Below are 23,083 nucleotides of genomic sequence, written 5' to 3' on the forward strand. Positions count from 1 at the left end.
TCCATAGAACCTTATGAATGTTGAAATAGAAAAAACTAAAAATACCTACAATTCTTGCTGATATTGTATGTGTAATTAAATAAAACGCCTTTAACGGATAAAGCATGAATTTATTCTATGTGTATCCTTAACGATAATTTGCGTAAATAAGATATTACAATTAAAATATATTATTATTATATCATTAACTTTTACAGCCAAAACAGGTTGTTACCTGACTGAAGACAAATTTTTGTTTACGCATTTGCGTAACAAACAAACATCTTTAACGAAAAGATTTCTTGTCACATTTTGTTAAGTCTTAGGTACACTATTAACTATTTCCTTTACAAAGTTGTTGCTTTTTAATAGAATGTAATTAAAAGTATACTATGTATATAACGATTGAATCAATGTATAATTATCTAATTTAATGATACCTTTTGATTTAATTGATTGATTTAATTTTGCCTTGAAAACCGAAGTCCTAACGGGCGAAGCCGCAAGCCTAGGCCGGTATCTGAGCTTTATTGCTAAAGACACTACACACACTTTATTACTTCTATTGTTTACGTTTTAAAACTTATTGTTCAATTAAACAGATTTGCATGAATAATAAACTATAGTATTTAGCGTTAAGAAAACGACTTCAATTAGAGTAAGAAGCGACGCTCCAAAGCTGAGTGAGAAGATGCCCCCATAAGTAGCTGAAATAGATAATAATAATTATTTCGGTATACTTAATGTCCTATAACCCCTAGTTGGGGCAGAGGGCGTCCACAGTGAGTCTCCATCGCGTTCTGTCTTGAGCCTCGTATTTTACCTCACTCCAAGTCTTTCCGGCTCTCTTTGCCTCGTCTGCGACTGTACGGCGCCAGGTTTGCTTGGGACGGCCACGTTTCCGCTTTCCTTGCGGGTTCCAATCAAGCGCCTGCTTGGGAATATGATTGGGATCCCTTCGGAGTGTATGGCCTATCCAATTCCACTTGCGTCGTTTGATCTGCTGGCTGATCGGGGTTTCTCGGCAGCGCTCCCAAAGTTGCTCGTTAGAGATTTTTTCAGGCCAGTAGATGCCCAGAATACGGCGAAGACAGCGGTTGACGAAGACTTGGAGTCGGTGCGAGATGTCTTTGGTGACCTTCCACGTTTCACACCCATAGAGCAGCACAGACTTGACGTTGGATCCGAATATTTTAAACTTGATTCGACGCGTCAACATCCGTGACTGCCATACAGGCCGAAGTTGTGCAAAGGTTGCTCGGGCCTTGGCAATGCGTGAAGCGATGTCCTCTTCTGTACCTCCAGTTTCAGACACGACGCTTCCGAGGTAAACAAACTTTTGAACGCTTTCTACGTCCTCTACACCCATCCGCAATGGGGTGCGGTTCTCAACTCCAACACGCATTTCTTTCGTTTTCCGGGTGTTGATTTTGAGTCCCGCAATTCCCGCCTCGCGTTCCAGGTCGTCCAACTTAGATTGCATGTCACGGTGCGTGTGACTTAACAGACATAGGTCATCGGCATAATCCAAATCTTCCAAGATGTTGGTTAATCCCCACTCTATTCCGCGGCGCTTGTTCTGATGTGTGCGATGCATAATCCCGTCGAGAACAACCAGGAAAAGTAGTGGCGAGAGTAAGCAGCCTTGACGGACGCCCGCATGCACTTGAATATCGTCTGAAACGAGGCCGTCGTGAGTTACTCTACAAGAATAGTTCCGATAGCTGGCCTTTATTAGGTTAATTATCTTTGGCGGGACACCAATGTTAGAGAGTCGCGACCATATGCTGCTCCATCTCAGCGTATCGAAAGCTTTTTCGAAATCAACAAAGGTAAGATAAATCTCCCTCTGCCATTCTGATGCCTGTTCGAGAATGATACGAAGAGTATTAATTTGGTCAGTACACGAGCGATTAGGCCGGAAGCCAGCTTGTTCTATGCGAAGGAGAGGCTCGACGGCTCCAGACAACCTGTCCAAGATAATTCTGCAGAAAACCTTGGAAGGGGCAGAGAGCAAGGTGATACCTCTCCAATTGCTGCATTGGCTTAGATCACCTTTTTTGGGCACAGTTATAAGAAGGCCCCTGTTCCAGTCCTCCGGAAGCTTCTCGCTGGTCCAGATTTTGCCAATCAAAGGTGTTAGCGTGTCGACTGTGGTAGCCAAGTCCGCTTTTAACATTTCTGCAGCTATTAAGTCGAGACCTGGTGCTTTACCAGTCTTAAGACCCATGACCGCTCTCGCTACCTCATCACGTGTGGGTGGTTCGACGTCGATGTCAAGTAGCCTGGGTGGTGGAGAAGTATATTGCGGGGCATCTGACGTAGACAAAGCTGTGGGCCGAAAGGTTTCCTCAAAGTGCTCACGCCAGCGTCGTAGTTGCCCTTCTGAAGTTACGATAAGCTGACCATCTTTTGATTTTAGAGGCTTCTTACGCTGACTTCTCTTCCCTGCCAAGATATTAGTAGCTTTATAAAGTTCTCTCATGTTGCCGGTGTTAGCGGCAGTTTGAGCGTGGTCAGCAATACCGTCAACCCACAACCTTCTGTCATTACGCGAGCTGCGATAGATTTTCTTACGAATCTGTCGATACTGCTGCCTGAGGTCGGCTTGTAGTAGCTCGTCGTTGGTTCCTAGCAGTTTTAGGTGGAGTTTCCTACGGTTTCGGACATCAAGGAGCGACGAGCGCCAGTTCGAACTGATAGCAAGGTGGTCAATTTGGTTTTTCGTTAAGCCATCAGGGGAGTTCCATGTGTACTTATGTACATCTCTATGAATGAAAAGTGTCCCACCGATGGTCAGGTCATGGTGTTGGCAAAACTCTATAAACCGTTCACCATTCTCGTTTCGCGCACCAAGTCCGTGTTTTCCCATGTTACGCTCACAGTTGCTGTTTTCGCTTCCAACCTTTGCGTTAAGATCCCCCATGACGATCACAATGTCTTGTTTCTTAATACCTTTAAGTGTGGCATTTAGAGTGTTGTAAAAGTCATCCTTGGTGTCTTCCGCAGACGTGTTGGTGGGAGCGTAACACTGCACAATGGAGATCTTCCGGGCTCTTGAGTTGAAACGGGCCCAAATGATTCGGTCTGAGATCGGTTTCCAGTCCAAAAGGCTTTTCTTTGCGGAGTTAGAGAGGAGGAAAGCGACACCATATTCAAGGTCGTCATCCTCATTTTCCTTCCCGGAGTATAGAAGAGTTAGGCCTTTGGACGTTCTCAGTTCGCCAAAACCATTTCTACGCACTTCGCTTAAGCCCAGTATTTGCAGATTGTATCTAAGCATTTCTGCTTCTGCTTGTGCTAGTCGAGTGTCGTTGCTAAGCGTTTTTACATTCCAAAAAGCAATTCGTGTCCGTGATTTAATGCCAAAGGTCGTCGGTAAAAGATCGGTCCGGTTTCTCACTGTTTCGGTTTCTTGAATCATTGATGGTTTTTCAGGCAAGCAGGAGATTAGCCCACTGTGCCCTAGTCTGATAGTGGGGCTGCCACTTTAGAGCTTCCAGACAAGCTCGGTTTTATGCGGGTTACCTCCCTAGTGAGTAGATTCTGTTTTAAGGCGCAGAATATTCGCCTTTTGCCCTGCATCCTCAGCTCAACTGCAGCTCTAGGTAGTGGGCACGCGAAAGCGTGGCTGCAGTAGGTCCCAGGGTGGACGACTAGGACGTGGATGACTCGGACTGGCCGGGGTTCTGCTTAAACTAGTGTTCCACTACAAAACACAGCAGCTGGTTTTATTTGGCTTTTTCTAGGCAATGCTGACCTCACTCCATCAGCGATTCCCACCAACACCATCCCCAACTTCCCACCCCAATTTCGGTATAGCACTTAACAATTGAAGTAGGACATTTTTTTTTAAGTCTGTCACGATAGTTATAGTCTTTAATGCTAGTAACAGTCAGCAAGTGGACTGTGAGATGTGTAATTTTAATTTATATATAATAAGTGCCAAGAGTATATTAATGTATTATTAGCAATCTGCACTAGATTACTAAATATGACAGTGTTTTTTAAAACACGCATAAATGACGTCATGGCTATCACTGCAGACGGTAGGGTGGGGACGGTGCGAGAGAGGGAGAGCAAGAAAAAAAAAAGGGCGGGGAGTGGGAAATACAAAGTTCTCAGCTTCTGTACGATCTGTATCATCCTCTATCGATAGTTTTACCGGTTTTCGTTAGTTGTCATATGTTTTTAGTAACCCTGACAGGTTTTACTTTAAAATTAAAATAAAATTATTCAATCGCGGTTGAGTTTTTCGAGGTGACGTTCTTTTTACAACTTTCTGAATCGCCCATTTCCTTATCTCACGCTCAAATTGTCAGATTATTGAAATATTTTCTGCATGGACTTAACTTACCTTACACTCTCTCTCTCTGGCACTCTCGAGGTTTTGTGGGGATTGTATTTTTTACTAATTTGCCCTCAACGGCCCCGTTCTTGCAAAAATTCAACCAAAAAAAAAAATTAAGAAAACGCTTAATTAAAATTGACACACACGTGATATGATATTGATTGCGGATCGAAACCGGAAATACCCTCACTCATTACTGTACTAAACCTTTGTGCGATCGAGCGTTTTTAGTAATACCAACCAATTGATAAAGAACACGATTATGCGTCTGTGGAAATCTTAAAGCGTAAATGTTTTATAGAGAGTATGTGAGTAGATGTAAATGAATGGTCCAGTGACAAGGGTGTTGCGTGGCAAAGAATTTAATAAACAGCTGTGGTTTAATACCAGCGTAGACGTAGCGCGTAGAGGCGATTGTTGTAATTTGAACTGTAATCGAGTACAGTTTAAATTAAGGTACAAACTCATAAAATAATTGTTTATATGAGACAATATAGAACCGACCGTAATCTAACCTAATCGATGACGACACTTCGTCCCTCTTTAAAAAGATGTATTTTAAAAAATGTAGCAACAGAGCTATCTATGTCTGTATGTTCCACACCGACGAAAAGTAATACCTGAATAAGGGGAGTAATTATCGAACAATGATTATTACTAAACTGCGCATTATTTTGACTCACCAATAAAAGAAGTGAAGTCCATGAGTAACATCTGCTTATAGCAGTTGCAGGTGGGTCTGTTGAAGTACACCTGCAGTGCTGATAACTCACTTGCGTTTCTATTATTCCTAAAGTTAGGTACAAATTTATTTTTCAAAAACTTAATTAATCTTTAGATTTTTTTTATCTATGCCCTTGTCATAGTTCGAACTCCTATATTACGCCTCATAAATTTCAATTTAAATAACCATACAACTTGTATGGTTAACCTTTAAGCCCAAATGACCTTTAAGCAATGTTTATTGTCATGTTGGTAACGTTAATTTATATATTATTATACTTAACCACATAAATGTTTAACTTATTTCGATTTAAAGAAGCCCGAAGAAGAAGAAGAAGTGAATGAAGCCCAAAATTATTTATTAAAGTAAACTTACATAACCTCGTCGGGGTACAAGTCTGCAACGAGTGGCATAATGTCACTGGTCACGCGGTAATGCTTGTCTCGGCACTCCAGGTAGCAGAGCGGGTCACAATGTTCCCCAGACAACTTCTTCGCTGAGGGTCATTAAATTAAACAATTAAATACATTTACTTATGAACATATAAGTCTGTGGAAAGTGGACATTTACCAATATGATAAATGTGATAAATATTCGATCGACATATTTAATGAAAATTGGTTCCCATCTTTATAAGATACTAGCTGTTCCCAGCCACGCTGTGGCAAATTGTGATTGAATGGTTGAGAAATGAGAAACAAAACAAAGAAAACATTTCATATATGTTTAATTTAGCAATACTTGTGGAAAAATTAATGAAAAAATAAAAAACAAAAATAAATGATGAAAAAAAATTGATAAAAACAATACTCGATGCATATTATATATTCATTTCAGCTCGATAGGTGCAGAACTTTTTGAGTTTTTGAAGCGTACACCAACATAAAATTTATATATATATAGATGTGTATGGTCCAATTGAAAAAATATCTTACAGTGACATATGTACGTAGTTTCGCAATGGTTGCACGTTTCACGTGTTTAATAGAAAAATGTCTTGGAATTGTTCGTGTATGTAAATATTTGATATATTTCTCTTTGACACATAAATTAACGTTGTATGCGTAGCAAGAGATGGACTACTTAATAACTTACTCAATACAAAAAATGATAGTGAAAACGATTGACCCGTTTTAACGTACACACAAACATGATTGTAAAATCTAAATGTATGTATATACCTCTGAGGTTGTTCAAGCACCCTAAGTCTTTGAACTCGCAGATTCTAGTCGTTGCCTCTGTAACACATTTCATAATTTTAAACACGCGTATTGTTTTTACACGCGAATTAATTAATTTATTGCTTGGACTTTTGTAGGATTTGATTTATTATTATACTAAGTTCTAACCTTGCGGGTACTTATACGGCACACAGCCACAATACGTCAAATAGCTCCTCATTTTACATTCTGTTGCGCAAGTCTCCGAAGAATACCTATGTCAAAGTAGAAGAGTATTCAATCATTATTATATTTGGCTATTAAAATCTATTTTCGCTTTTAACCACGTCCAAACAGAAAGAGTCTACATCTATTAAGTTTTGTTTAACCTTTAAAATTCATCAAATTCAATGAAAATCACGTTTACCTGTCCGTATGTTTGAGCTCGATTTCGTCGTGGAAGGCACAGCCACGATACGCTTTGGGAATGCTGCGGAGGGAGTCTTCAGCTTCAAACACCCAAGGCTGCACCTTGATGTCTAGGGATATCTCCGTGTACACCCGTTTGTAGATCAATGAATACTCTGGATAGTCGTTTGGGTCATTTATGAGGACCTAAAAAGCACCAGATAAATATTTGTATGAGCATATTTAGTAAAACAATCGAATGAAAGACTAAAAACATTACCTTCGCACCATATGATGAACTGAGCGCCCAAGGTGGGTAATCACTAGGCTCTACGGTGAATACTACGAGCAGACCGGAACCTCTGTAGAATAATTAGGCTTTAAAGAATAGAAAACTCAAGTACTTCAATGACACGCAATAATATCTCACACCTGCCTGACTCCGACGTGATTATGATCTCAGAATGATGGTGGTCAGATTCCGTATCCTCATAATGTTCATGATCCAAATCAGGAAGGACCCTAATTGAATTATCAGCATTAACTTTAACGTTATTTCTTTAATGACGAATCACAAGTGTACATTGTGTTACCTACGTGAATAAATGATTTTTGAATTTGAATTTGTTTTACACGTAAGATACAGATTGTATTAAAATTATGTGCATTAAATAATAATAATAAAGGCAGGGTTGCAATCACAGGTTGATACTCTCTGTTTTGTGTGTGATAAAGGCTTGTTTTTAATTCCTTCGAAGGTGAATAAGTTTAAGAAAGCAAATAACAAATAATTTATATTATTAATGTTCACATGATGAAGTTCATTATACATTAAAAATTAAGCGTTTTTTGGCTTTACTATGCTGGTTTCAGCATAAACATTTATTTATAAGGTACCATGTTATAGGTATTTAGACATAGGTATATAAATTAAGTATGTTAATTAATTAGTAAAAATTATTATTATTATACATAATTATTCAGAATGTGTAACTATATGGTGAACACAATAGTGACTAAAACCAAAACAAATTAACTAAAACTTCACTAAAATACACTACAATGCAGGGGACAGTAGAAAAATAATGAAATATAATTTTATTCAAGTGGGACTCATTTAACGTGGTCTGCTGACTACATACTTTTTGTTGACTTTATTTCAAATTTCAGGAAAATGTGAACTCATTTGTCGATTTGTCGACCGTGTGATACGTCCGTAAATGAAATTGTTATTATTTGTTTTTTTTAGTTCACGGGACATAGTGTTTAGAGAATACATTAAAAATTGTAGAAGCTGTTGTGTCGTTAATATAAACCTAACCTATAACAGCATCTTTACTATAATAAAAATAATTGTCTTTTGAACAGAATCAACTAAACTTTCAAATATTAATATAGGTCGCCAGTAAAATAATAAAAGAGATATACTCATCAATACTGTCATCGTTTAGAGCGAAGTAGTTGAATGTGCAGCAGTGGCCTTCAAAAGTTTTCACCAAACGAAACATATCTGTGCAACTCGCTGGCTTTCTGTTAAAACTGCAGTACAGCAGCAGGTCTTCACACCTCTGATGCACCTGAGTATTATGTAAGGCGTAGGTATAATTATATTACCCAGAAATGCAAATTCACAGTCATGGAGAAGAAAAAAATTACATGAATTTTGTGTCTAATTCATTGATTTTCCGTAGGAGATAGGTAGCTTACAAAAATAATTAATAAAATAATAGGTGTTATTAATTTTACCTCATCCATTATAGTTTCGATATTAAAGTAATGTTTTTTAAGAACACGCAGAACGTGATCAAAGTCGGACGTGCGGCCGTTCGAGTTTTGATAATCGACTAGGTTGGGGAGGCTTTGCAGGAATAGCTCTATATCCGTTCCGGATACGTTTGATGATTTTCTACAAAACCAAATAATTATTTCGCATATCTGCTGTTTAGTATATACCACAAGAACATGTTTCCATGGCACTGAATATAATCGGGGACATAATAGGTTTTCGTTTTCTTTGATATCTTCCCTAAACTTTTGTTATTTGATGTGATTTGTTTGTTATTATTTAATTGTTTCATAGTTTGGAATCATTACTTAACGAATAAAATACGAATATTGTTATGACCAATCAGAGCAGAGCAAATACCTCGAGTGGAGTCGAGGCGCTATCTTGACTTTTGACAGTTTGTACTTATTAATCACAATGTACCAGACCCAACTCTTTTTAAAAGTAATATTTTTATTATTTTTTATATTCATGAGTATATATTTTTATTATATATTGACATTAATATCGATATACAATCGCCTGACAACTGTTTATAACGTATAATATATTAAATAAAACACTTACAAAATATTTTGTATATTTTGGGACCTTTTGTTCGACACCAAATTGTTATTACAAATGCTGACCGCCGGAAAGGGTACTTGATTTATTTTGCAGTTAGCATTTATCTGAAACCAATATCCGAATATAATACAATGAATTACATAATTAATAACAGAATCGATTTACTATATTTATATAGTTTAAACTTATAGTTAATGTTTTAGTGTAAAAATTAGTATTTTATTAATGGCTACGTGCGTATAAATAAACGTGAAATAAAACTCTAGTCTCACTCTTGTCATGATGCGTTGACCATGATATCCATTTCTGATCACAACCAAATAGATGATGGTAACGATCAAATTGACAAACATAATTACTTTCCACAGCGCGTGTGATCTTTCCTTACTGGATAATTTTTTGAGGCCATGAATAGTAAGATTATCTAATATTGGTGGAGTCTTTACTTTTTTCATCTTTAAAAATTAAGACCCTACACCTCGAATTAAATTAATAAATTTATTAAACTTGAGTGTGACCAAGATACTTTTAAACTTGTAAAAATACTATACATATAAACTCAAAATCTCAAAAACATTATCGTTAGTGTATAAAGTTAAGGTTTATAGTTGAAAAGTTTTATTAACCGAAAAACTGGGGTGTTGTTACAATGGCATTCGTGTTATTATTTCTAATTTTATATATTTTTTAGGCATCGGAGGTAGTGTCACCCACTGGTGAAATTAAAAAGCCCAATCATTCAACCTTGTTCCTCGTGGGAGAGCCAGGCTGTTGCTTTCGGCCGTCTCGGCAAACGTTCCTCTATATTTTAAGAATTAGAAGTATTTAAAAAGAAATCCGAATCCACAAGATATGATGATCATAAGTTAAAGTCAATTTGTCAGTAGGGCGTTGGATCGATATTCGATCGTTGAGTTCAGTTGCTCTCTGATGAGCGCGTGCGCCGTATGTCCACACAGACTTATTTTAAAATAAAGTCCAAATATCGGACAACGATAGTGATAAAAACTTGGCAAATATTAATCGCTTCGAATCTGCGACTTACATATTGGTTGTCAAATATTAACGCGTGCGTTCAGAAATTTATTTTGTGTAAGCTAAGGATAATATTATCGAGCTAATTAAATATACAACAAATTAAGGCACATTGTATTAAGTATTGCAATTTTTTTATGTAATAGGACGCAAACGGGCAGGAGGCTGACCTGATGTTAAGTGGAACCGCCGCCCATGGACACTCACATTGCCAGAAGGCTCGCAAGTGTGTTGCCGGCCTTTGAAGAATTGGTAAGCTCTTTTCTTGAAGGATCCGGAAATACTTCAGTGGGCAGTTGGTTCCACAAAGCGGTGGTGCGTGGCAAAAACTGCCTCAAAATACAATCAGTTGTGGAACGACATTATTATTATTCGGTGATAGTAGCGAACTGTGTATTTATTATTTATGGATTCATTGTTTTACTTTCATAAAATCATAAATTAAGTTCAGCTAATCTTGTTACAACACGATATTCATTGACTGTTAAGCGGTTCGAAGATCGAAAGTATAGTATAATATAAAAATAAATAAAATATATAAGAAAATGACGTGTAATAAATAATAATCAGCTTATACAGGAAACTTATATCAATTAACGGAAAAGTTTTCTATTACTTTTTATAATCATGTTTTCAGTGACTAGTAAAGTTGAGAAAGTTATGAAGTAGCCCCTTTCTAATGTGTCGGTTATTAATAATTAATGGAATATTGGCTTAATTTGATTGTAATTAGCGTACGGGTTAATTGAGAAACGATTACTTTCTCACTAGGATCAATTAAATGTATACTAACTTCACACGAGCAGATATAACAATACCCAATTATATGCAAAGTGAGAAGTGTGTGGCACGGGAATCTATAATTCTTATCGTTAAAATTGTATTTTGACGTAACAAATACATCATGGGCTACAGAAATCTTATTCGACAAGTAAGCGGCAAGACCGCTATATTCTGTAGTCATTGCACTCTCCATGGGTTCTTCTACTTGTCGGGCAGCGCACCTCGTCTGGTGAGGGCTCTGTGGTGCATCGTCATCTTAGCAGGTTTCACCCTTTGTACCATTCTCAGCATCTTAATATGGGAAAAGTTTGTTAAAAATCCGACATTTACTGTAGTAAGTTATCGTACTATAATTATTGCTTATATGATTTAGGAAAAGCGTTAATTAATTTATTAAAATCTCATATTTATCGCTAAAATAAATATAATATTAATACGACGAATGACATAATAAAAGATCAGCAATTTTTTTTAATTATATCTCAATTCTTCTATTACGAGTATATCTAAAGGCCATGAACACATATTTCTATTTAATGCTTAAGAAGCCTCTTTCAGAACTGATAGAATTATAATTCAATTTCTCGTAAATGTTTATACAGTTGTTCATTGTGCTTAAAAATTTACATTATAAGAAAAAATTCTTTAAGAATTAGAGAATTTGAAATACTTTCTCTTATACCTTTTAGGGATAATTTATGTAATTTTATTTCACTTGATGAATTTTCCTCATCTTATCTCAAATGATATTTTAGGTGGAATCGGCGCATTTTCCTACAGAGGACATACCGTTTGCAGCTGTAGCCATCTGCGACCAGCAAGTGTACGGCCCCGCCACAACCAAAACAACAAATATTCTGTAAACTTTCATTTTCTGAACAAATTCTCATGTTACAAGCAGTAAAGCAAGTAAAAATTGTCACTTAAAAGCTTTAATTGAAACGTGCCCAACATAATACAATGAAATAGGCCTCGAAGAATAGTTATTTCTAAATAAATTAGTTTAATTTCACGCCTATGGTGCTTCTTCGAATCATCTTTGCAGGACAATGCGAGGGTTTAACGCGAGTCAACTAACGAAATTCTACGAGAGCTTCGTTAAGATAAAGAGTAAACACTTCACGTCGGATTCGGAAGTGGCACGTATGCACAGTGTTTTAGAAGAATTACACTTTAGCTACTACGACCTTCTGTACGAGGTTACTTTTTTGATGTAATCTTTTATTATAAGTCAATCTTCCGCTCCTTTACGCTCCAGTAACAATGGCTAGACTGCAGGGCCCGAATAATCTTGAAATTACAGGAAGGGCATTCTGTTATCACTGTTAATTCTTGAGTTTTTTCGCTCTGCTTTATAATTTGAGGCCTTTTGTTCTGTAATCCTTGGTAAACTTATTAATTGCAAGCATAATTATATTATAAGCATTGTGTTTGTGATGACCTATAATCGACATTGGTTCTTTCTTCTTTTCTGTGTTTTGTTATGCGCGGTCTTGATGGCGCGGTTATAAATAAATGATATTACAGCTAAAGAAGCCCTGCTCGGATCTGGTGAAGGAGTGCTCATGGCGCGGAAGAACGTTCGATTGCACACTTATGTTTCGGGAAGTGTTCACAATATACGGGCACTGCTGTCAGTTCGACGTTAATTATTTCACGTAAGGTTTCATACAGAATTTAACAATTGACATATGCATTGGTATATTATTAACTACGTGATTTGATTCTTATGACATCATCATATACTTTCAGAGAGTTTGCAGGCAACGACACAAACTTGTCGGCAGGCGTACTCAAGTTAGAGGCGCTGGACATCATTGTGGACAGCATGAAGGTTTATCCCAACGGAACTGTTCGTGATGGATATGTTATGGTGCAAATAAATAACATATTTTTAATGTTGATTATATCTTTCGTAGATGGTGCCTACTTGAAAAAAACAATATTTATTTTCACAAAAGTTTCATCTTTTAAATTGTTTACGCAATTTACCATTGAGAATAATTAATTTGGACAGGCTTAAGAAATGGTAGCCAAAGGCAAATGTACGTCTTTGTATTGTGTTCTACATATATTTTTCTTCTTAGTTACATTCACACAGAATTGGAATTCAAGAAGGTTTAATAATATTTATTAGAAAGATTGCAGATTTAATTTTGAGTCTGTTATTAAATACTCATTTGAATTTGACCTTTACTAATTGAGATTGTTAATGTCTGATTATCATTTTCAGCTGTACATATTCGACCAAGATAATCAGTTGTCACTCCTCGACAGTCCCATTTCTCTGATCCCAGCCACTTATTTTGACGTCAGAATTGACGTATGGATCATCGAGGCCGGGGATGAAATTAAAAATCTACAACTAGGAAGTAGAAAGTGTTTCTTAGATTCTGTAAGTGGTTTAGTTTATAATAATAATAATAAGTTTGAGAATTAGCACGAATAAATTCCATTTCCTAAGAAAGTACAGTTGTGTAATTCAAAATTAATTTAGGACAACAAGACGTACCATAGCTGCGTCAGCAATCATTTGATGAAGCAAATAGTCGCCGCCTGTCTCTGTCTGCCCTTTAATTACGTTGGTAAGTATTGTTACGAGCTAGGGGATCGGATAGACAATGCCGTGGATCTCTTCAAAGGTTTATTGTAAAGTAATCAACGAGGAATTTAATTGCAGCTGTGATACTTTTTGACATTCAACATCTTTTGTCTTCAGTCACCGTGACCACGCACGCTGTAAAGCACGCGAAACGTCGGATAAATTTAAAATTATGTCAAATAGTTGTAAATTTATAATAATACATAACTTTAATCCGGTAAAAAGCGTTTTTCTTTAAACGGTTTGTAATAACTTCAATTACGCGAACTTTCATAGTACTTTATCACTTTTCGCACTTTAATCTCACGAAATCACTTAAAAACCTGAATTCAATGGTTGCGTTTCGGTGATTGGGAATAATGCGCGAAGGTGTATGTGGTGGACGAAATTTGAGAACTCTTTGAACAGGAGTAGCTGGAATTCTATCTTTATCCCACAATTATAAAACGTACGTGTTTTTTATCTCTTTCGCACACCATTCCTTGTCGTACGGCTTTCTAGAGTGTTCAGTTTGACGTCGAGAAGTTTCTGATCTTCTCGCTCTTTCGCATATTTCTTCCATTATTGCCCCACACGGAAGAAGTTCACTGGTAGAATGTGTCTCCATAAAGAGGACCAGATACGCCTAAAAACAGATTTACTGAAAAGTGTATCATGTTACTACACTTGCTCTGAAACGCCTTGAAATAATGTTTCAACCTTCTGAAAACGAGGGTAATTTTAAGTAAATTCTAGTTTTCTGGTATGTTCATGAACATTTAACATTGAACAGTAGAGAGCTTTTTATATTTGCCTAATGCCTATTTTATATAATATCTTGGCCGATTTCCTATATTTAAGCCCCTACAATAAAAACAAACAGCAATAGCATTAGTGTATTATAAAGATTGTTATAATACTAGGAATATCGTTATGTAATATAAACATTGTTGAAAGCCAAAAACATGAAAACGGTAATCCGACCCGACCCTCTTTTAAGTGCTCGTAGAATTTAATGGTCTCGAAAGTAAGGAAATCGCGGTATTATTCATTTTACATTGCAATATCCCTAGATTTCTTATTTGATTACAGCGTGAAAAATCTTCACCATTAATTTACTGCTGTTTGATACCGGAAAAGGTATGAAAAACAATAACAGTGTAAAACAAATATTTAGTGCTATTCAAGCGATAAAACGATAATACAGATTTGCATAAATTTTAAAATGTTTTCGCTTTTGGTGTGTTTTAGTTTCAAATGAAGTACCTCAAGATTCAACTATCGCTAGAGTTTCGAATATCTTAGCGTATCACCTGAGTATTGTAAATATTGCGTCTGCTTGATTATTAAAGTCCATGTTGTTAAGAAGGCTGTAAAACATTTTCAGATGATGATAAGGAAGCGTTGTTTTCGCCCTGCCAATGGCCGAAACTCGGCTGTGTGTATCAAGCCCTTGGTGAGTGCATATTGACAAAGCTTTATCTCATATAAAAGTATATAAAAAATTCCAGTTATGGAACTCAAAAAATGCCGTAAAACACATGGCGTGTGTAACAGGCGAACATTGAAGCAATGACCTAGTACCTATTACATCTCAAATAGATATAACAGGTTAAAAACAAAGAAATATCTTCCAAAACCAGTATGTCTGGCATAGAAGAACCATTTTAGCTATTTAGGGCGACGTTGGAGTTATGTATGCGGAGTTTAGTATAGTGCCTCATAGTACTCATGCCATCTTTCCGTAACACTGTCAATAAGAGTGAAGAGGTTTCCGTTTTTGGTCTTTATGGCCCATGACTTCGGCTTGTCAATGATTTTATAAGTCACGATTATGCGTGCGTTTTGCATGTGCTTCTATTTCTAGGCACATTTGGTTCACGTGTGCGGTTTTATCCCTTCTGCATAGACGTTGCACTCTTGTGGAAGGCCCAAATTATACCTTATATCTTTAAGTATATCTTTTCTTTGTTTAATAAACATGTCATAAAAGAAAAACTAAAAGCTCATAGACGTTGGAAAATGTACATGAACCCGCGAGACTATGACGAGTTCTCGTTGTTACGTAGTAGACAAAAGCGTATATCCAAAAAGTGCATGCTATCTTATGAACAGCATGTACAAGATAACATGGCTAAGAATCCTAAGGCGTTGTGGTCATACTTAAGAAACAAGAGGCAATGTAAATCTAGGTACCCTAGTATGCTAGTTCTTGGAGATGAGTCATATAAATCGGAGCCTGAGATTTGTGAGGGTTTTAATAAATTCTTCAACAGCGTCTTCCACTCTCCTGACGATACTTATGACCTACCTGAACTACCTGAGTCAGATATCATATATAATAACATTCACATAACGGAACACGACGTCTTTAAAGCTATAAAAAATTTAAATGTAAACAAGGGTCCAGGTAGTGACGGAATACCAGCAGTTTTCCTACAAAGATGTAGTAAGGAACTTGCAGCACCACTATCACATATATATAATCTGTCCCTTAACACATTCTGTGCATTCCCTTTAAAATGGAAAGAAGCACATGTAGTTCCTATTCATAAAAAAGGCTCCAAAAACAGAATTGACCATTATCGACCTATCTCAATCCTTAATTCTTTTAGCAAACTGTTCGAAAAACTAGTACATAATGTTATAAGTCCATTAATCACTAAACAACTACCGGAGCAACAACACGGCTTTACTAAAAATCGCTTAACAGTTTCTAATTTGACTATTTTTGCTGACTATATACTGAGAGGTATGGATGAGGGTGACCAAATTGACGCTATCTACACGGATATAGAAAGAGCTTTTGATCGCGTTGATCATATTATCCTGTTACATAAGCTTTTCTCCCTTGGAATACGTGGTGACCTTTACAGATGGATAAAGTCATACATAACTAACAGACGGCAAGCAACAGTTATATGCGGGTACAAAAGCATGTTCACTAACATTACATCAGGAGTACCCCAAGGTTCAATACTTGGCCCATTATTATTTAATGCTTATTTGTACGATATAAAATATTGTTTTCACTTTTCTAAACATCTTATGTTCGCGGATGACCAAAAAATTTTCTTAAGAATAAAATCAATAGATAACTGTAATCAAATTCAACAAGATCTTAATAGGTTAGAAATATACTACAAACAAAATAAACTTTCAATAAATATAAACAAATGTAATAAGATAACTTTTTCGCGTAAAAACAAAAAAATTTAATACACTTACAAAATCGATAACACCCCAATAAAACAAGTAAAATTAGTAAAAGACCTGGGAATACTATTAGATGAAAAAATGGGCCTATCACAACATATCGATGACATAACAGGCAAAGCGTATATGCAACTAGGATTTGTCAAGCGGTCATGCAAGACATTTAATAACATACATTGCATTAAAAGCTTATATTTTGCTTATGTTAGAAGCGTGCTGGAGTATGCGAGTGTTATGTGGTCTCCATATTATACAAAGTATAAAAAAGCAGTAGAAAATATACAAAAAAAGTTTGTAAAATTCCTTAGTTTTAAAAAATACCAATGCTTCGATAGTTATGCGCATTCTTGCAATTATTTTAATTTAGACTCATTAGAAAGTCGGCGAAGTCAGCAAGACCTGCTTTTTTTACATGCTATTATTAATGGGCGGATCGAAAGCCCCTATTTGCTGTCGTTAATTTCTTTTAAAATTCCTTCTCAATATGCGACAAGACACTCAAAGTTGTTCCATGTGCCTCGTACGAACTCGAATTACCTGCATAATTCACCAATGTTTCGGGTTTTATCTAACTATGACACTAATTATGAGGATATTGATATTTTCCACCTCACCAAGAAAAATTTGAGAAACTATTTGAAGGGGCGGGAAGACTCGAATTTTGTTTAGGTTGTATTTGGTATTATTTTTTGTGTTAGATATTAAATTTCGGTTTTCTGTATATATTTTTTCTATTGATGCGCTTGTTTGTTTCATTTTTCTTATATAATATTGTTTATCTATGTAATCTGTTTTGGCTTTTTGTACTGTATAAGTGTTTGTTTTGTAATATTTTGTATGTTAGCTGTAAGATTACTTATAATTACGAGTAGGTGAAAAGGTGAGAGTGGAGTAGGTGAGGACAGGCTATTTGACAGAAATATTAAATGTCATGTTTTCCGAGTCACACACGGTTGATACCAAACATGATACTAAACATCGAAATACATTACATAATAGGTCCTAGTCACTCAATAAATCGCTTATATTTTCATTAAATTACATTAGGAAAATTAAAATTCGTCTGCAGCAACTACTAAAACTTTACCAACTAAAATTCTGAAGAGCGATGTAAAGCAAACTAAATGATCATCCCAACACAGTCCATTTCAATACTTACTTTAATCAAATACGCTATCTCCAATTATAAAGGGTACCTGAACTTTAGAGATACAAAGGTTAACCAGAACTAAATAGTGAAGTTTGTTAAACCCACAAGACTGGAGCGTACAAAATATTTTACTAACCATAGCTTTATTATCAAAAATAGGAAGAATAGGAATATCATAGTAAGTATTTTTAGAGAAAGTATGTGACAAATGTTATATGAAATTAAAGATTTATAAAAATATTTCCATTTACCTACTTATTGAAGTAACCAAGACATACACATACGTCATACATATGTAAACGTAATACAATTTATTTTAGTTATGCATTCCAATTTAGATGCATTTCGATAAAGTTTTCTTCTAGATGACGCACAACGCCATATGCGCACCATCATATCACAGAGGGAGTGTTACCAGACATGTGACTACGTGCAGTATGAGACCAAAACAGACTATTCGAAACCAACGAGGCTACGTGGGTAAATATTAATCATACTTTCATATAAAAAGTTCGAAAATTTATGGAAAATCAGTCAAAATTACTACATTAATAAATAAAATATATATAATATAATATTAGGAAATAGAAATAAATCACTAGCTTAGTATATATATAAATGAATTGTATTCATTACGACCGTTTCGTGTAAATGGCTTGTAATGAAGACAAATAATACTGAAGTAATATCATCTTATCCCAACCAAAGAAATTGATACAAATGTGTAACGATGTTTCCGCAGTGGTATAATGACGCAACCATTTGGGCGGGAAATGGAAAATATATCGATGGGCCTATCTAAGCGTTGTCTATGGTTACGCGGAAATCGTTTATCGCCATGTCTGAATTACATTTTACAACACTTTGGTGGCTTTCGTATTTGTATTAAATTAGGTGTGAATGATTTTGTTTAAACCGTACAGGTCCTTCCAAAGGGGCATGCATTTGATCGTCAATTTCATTGATGAATACTTGTTGGTCTTGCAAAAATCGTATCCAGGCTATACTAGACGAGTAAGTGATGACGAAGAGTCGTTTCCAAGTTGATTTGTTTTTCTTTAAGAATAAAATCAAGTAAAAAGGAGAACAGTGGCTTCAGTCGCGTTTCTGTGCATTTTTCTGACAACCTCTGCATTAAATACAGGAGAGAGGTCCTTTACACTTGGGATCAGATGTTGGGTAAGATTGTTGACAAACTCATTTTTGATTACAAACGCGTAATGCAAGTTCATTCGAGTGCATTTTTTTACTTTATATATCTTTTATCGAAGAACCTACTCTTTTTTTGTGTAAAAAATGTAAATAATAAACAAACAATAACATTTTAAGAATACAGTGTAATCTCTATACATATAACGACACTCAAGGGCTCGTATATATTTTGACGTTACAAAGGGTGGTGTCAAATGGAAAGAAGAAATATCTGTATTAGAAAAATATCTGTATTATTACCGACTAGTGTTACTTATTACATAAAGAGACAATTCTTATTAGAACGAATAGTATAGCATAGTATAGTCAGTTATTTTCGCCTGACGTCTTTTGCTGCATCTGAAAGTGTGTGAGCCACTAAGAAATTAAGAATACATATATGATAACGTATATATGACATGACTCCTACTAACAACAGTTTGTCTACACGTGCCAGCAATCTCAATTTGTAAACAAAAGAACGGATTTTTTAGAAAGTTCGGTACGTATGACGATAGTCGATTATTACGGGCTACGGCTAGGACAATAAAGCGACAAAAGAACATACACTCCGCAGTTTTAACTATTTTCGGCAACTTTAAAAATTAACTTTTTATTATTTAACTGTCGTTATTAAAGATGGGTGTATTGCTATGTAGAGTGAACCATTGTATAAAAGACAAGCTAAACCAACCAAAGCCAAGTTATTTCGACGCATTCGGCGGGTCTGTCGTTAAATAGAAAGACGTTACATAGAGGTTCACTGTATGTGGAACTAAACAAATAATAATTTTATCCCTTTATTTGGTTTTAAGTTTACTTTGACAAAATTCTCAGTTTGACTATACAAAGACTACCAAATTTACAAGAAATTAAAAAGTCCTGAGACTGAATTGGATCATCATTGTCCAAGGGCGGCGACGTTCACAAATAAACTCAACAAACTCAGTTGCCCGAAGAAATTTTGTTTAAAATGAAATATTGTAAAAGCAGAAATGAACTACAACGAAGTTTCTTTTTAATGAAGCACCGGAGAGTTCTATTTCTACGTCTAAATCGGGCTCTTACCTGGCGTAATACGTCACCGACTTTTATAAGATGTCATGGTTTCCTGAAGATGTTTTTTTCCTCCTTCGATAATATAATATGTATAACATAAAAACTTAAATAAAGAGGATTATGCCACTTTGAAATAATTGAATAAGAAGAGTCTTTGAGTTGTAATCTAAAAACACGAAAGAGAAGAAGGCATAATTGTTTTCTACACAGAGATAGAATAAATAAGTGAAGGCAAATCTGTTAATTAAATACGATTTAAGGAACACACAATTCTGTTTCTATTTTAAGAAGGCTTAATATATTTATTAGAAAAATACGTTGCTATATTCTTGTTACTTAGTATTATTACGATATTTATAGAATATCAATGCTACCTAGATTGTCTTGTACACGTATTAATTATCATTTCTGCGTATTTTATCAAGAATGAATATAATGCCAAATTAACGTTAAAGATCTATTCTGCTATAAATATTTATATGCTGTTAATAAATGAGAAAGTCATAAAGGGATCCTTCATCAATCTCAATGTAATTAATTGTCATTAACACATACTCCATGCGCTTTTGATGCAATGAATTAAAAATAAATTAATTGAAAATGTTACTCTCGCTTGTGTTGAACCACTTTCGTGGAACAATTTTTGAATCGCCTTTCTGATCGAAACGTTTCCATTAATTATAAAAAGTTGATAATTTTTTCCATTAATTGTTTGCTTTTGCTGCTTTAATGAGAAAAATATTTACAAAATCGTATTTTTACAGCGAATTTTGGAGGAATCTTCGGACTTTGTTTGGGCGGTTCTATTATTAGCATTATAGAGCTAGTTTGGTTTATATTCGATTTACTTGCGACACTTTTTCATTATTTATGTACAAAAGAAAAAAATAAGGTTGTTGTGAAAAAAGCGTGGAAGAAGAATAAAAATAGCATAGTACCCAAATATCCGTTTGTTAACTAAATACGTTTTATAAGTAAGGTGAGTTGTTATAACAATGACTTGATGTGTTATTATAATTTATTTAAGCGACAGATTGTAGTCTAATAAAGTTTTACTAGTGTGATTGACTTCGTTTCAATATGTAGTATTATAAGATCGCGATTTCAGCATAAAGCTTTTGGCTTAGACCAGTAAAAGAGAAACATTTAAATATTAACAAAACAAATCAAGTCAAATTCTAAAGAAGGAATCTTAATGATTTACCAAAGCAACAATAAAAATCAAAGGTCAACTGACTCGATCATAACAATTCCTGATAATCCTAGAATTCTCTATATATATAAAAGATTTTTTACCCGCTTTTTCGGATTTCAGGCTCGGTATATTTTTGGCATCACATTGATTACGCATTGATATGAATGATTCGAATCTGAGCTGAGAGGTTAACTCACTTCATAAGTTAATATAATATCAATAAGTTTAACTTAACAGGATAAGTATTTTATCTTCCGTTAAAAGTAAACGGTATAAATCGCAAACGCGAGTTGAGGCCGTTTTATACGAATGTAAATTTAGTTATATGTGATCTGATTAGCATAATACGCCTAACGCTTTCCCGAAAGAGCCATTCTACAATATGCAAATGAAGTGAAAAACTGCGGAGAATTATAGATTTTTTAAATTTTTAAATCAGTTTTGTACCAGTCCAAGTTCAATCAGTTTGGTGAGAAAATCAAACACATGCACAAAGGCTGATGTGGAAATGGGCCATAAAGCAAAGCTATATTGGGCATTATTCCTTGCAGAGCATAATCCAGATTTGAACAAGAATAAGGATTAAAGTACGGATACGTATAACATAAGTAGTTATTGGGACACGATTTATTATTATTATTAGATAATGATTATGAGTAGTAATATATAATATAATTTAATTTTAGACTGAAGTCTTTATTAGTGAAGGGACTGTCCGTCTTGAAAAGCCCTAGCCGATACGCTGACTGTCTACACCCTGTTCTATCCTACGCTTGCCTCAGGGCATTGTTGAAACCCATAATTGTCCTGTGTTGGTAACAACTGACGATTATTCGGTTGGAGACTTCTCCTGACCTCACTCCTCCCTACAAATACCAGTTCGTCAATGCTGACGAAGTTCTCTCCTTGTAATATGGTAAAAGATTGTTGTAGTTGGTAGTTGCTGAGAAGGAACTTGTCGGTTCTTTTTACATCCATGGTATCCGCATCATTCTCCTCCAACTCCACATCTTGGATGCCTCTGTCCTTTTCGGTCTAATTTTCGGTTCGGTTTTGCCAAATTCTGGTCAATTTGCCCATTGCTACTGTGCCATCTGTGCTCCCCTATAGATCTCCCCGATACATGATCCCTTCTTAATAATATGTACATATAACACTATACGGCACTTCATAATTAAAGAAAATATTTGTTACAATACCATCTTTCAACTACTCATGTAGTAAGCACTTGTTAAAAGCGCCATCTGTCGTACTATGGAAAATGTCTTACAAAAATTTCGTGATATCGGGAAGGTTGTAAAATAATATAAAAAGTATCTTTTAAAGTTTGTCTGTGTGAAGATAGGTGTCGCTTTATTACAAATTATTGTTTGATAGATAAAAACAATCGGTGTGTTAAAATTTTGGACATCATATTGTATATCGAAACTTAATACAAAAGTTGTAAAATTATTTATTTTGTTTTCTTGTGTTAGCGGTTAATATTTAAATGATAGTCATATGAAAATTCTTTTAAATTTATTCTTTTTATTATTTGAAAAAGCCACAAAAATTTTCTTATGTCCTTCTATTTAACTGTATTGTTTTCTTAATAAGGCAAAATGAGGCTAGTTTCTGATCTGCAATGAATCAGTTTTCCAAACTAATTTCACTGTAGTAAATTAAGTTTGTATATATACCTACTATAGTTCGATCGTGTCTGTTGTGTGTGTGTTTTGTGAAGTTATTTACTTTAGTTAGTTAAAGTTGTTCCGTCTATATTATAAAGAGGCAGTGCCAAAGTTTTTCTAAATGTTGAATAAATCTTTCATCTACATATAACGAACGAACTAACGAATTGTGGTTTTTATCAAAAAGAAAACATAGTAACAGCTAACCGATTGATAAACCGTTGCATG

At 35.3% G+C, this 23,083-nt stretch overlaps 2 protein-coding genes across 2 annotated transcripts; one reads left to right on the forward strand and one right to left on the reverse strand.

The window, feature by feature from the left end:
• Positions 1-390: 390 nt before the first annotated feature.
• LOC125060515 (pickpocket protein 28-like) lies at positions 391-11,048 on the reverse strand. The gene is made up of 8 exons (XM_047665481.1): positions 10,999-11,048; positions 6,903-6,984; positions 6,642-6,829; positions 6,404-6,489; positions 6,236-6,292; positions 5,430-5,550; positions 5,014-5,120; positions 391-686 (listed from the first exon to the last, which is right to left on the reverse strand). Exons 1-8 carry the CDS (start codon positions 11,046-11,048, stop codon positions 574-576), a joined length of 804 nt encoding a protein of 267 aa, XP_047521437.1. The 3' UTR covers positions 391-573.
• A 1,341-nt stretch (positions 11,049-12,389) lies between these two features.
• On the forward strand, positions 12,390-21,919 carry LOC125060516. Its single transcript, XM_047665482.1, has 7 exons — positions 12,390-12,451; positions 12,546-12,645; positions 13,027-13,165; positions 18,106-18,211; positions 18,804-18,919; positions 20,755-20,882; positions 21,872-21,919. The coding sequence occupies exons 1-7, from the start codon at positions 12,390-12,392 to the stop codon at positions 21,917-21,919; spliced, it is 699 nt and encodes a 232-aa protein (XP_047521438.1).
• The last annotated feature ends 1,164 nt before the right edge of the window (positions 21,920-23,083 follow it).

Source organism: Pieris napi, chromosome 21 (genome assembly GCF_905475465.1).
Source record: "Pieris napi chromosome 21, ilPieNapi1.2, whole genome shotgun sequence".
In the NCBI taxonomy this organism is placed as follows: Eukaryota; Metazoa; Arthropoda; class Insecta; order Lepidoptera; family Pieridae; genus Pieris; species Pieris napi.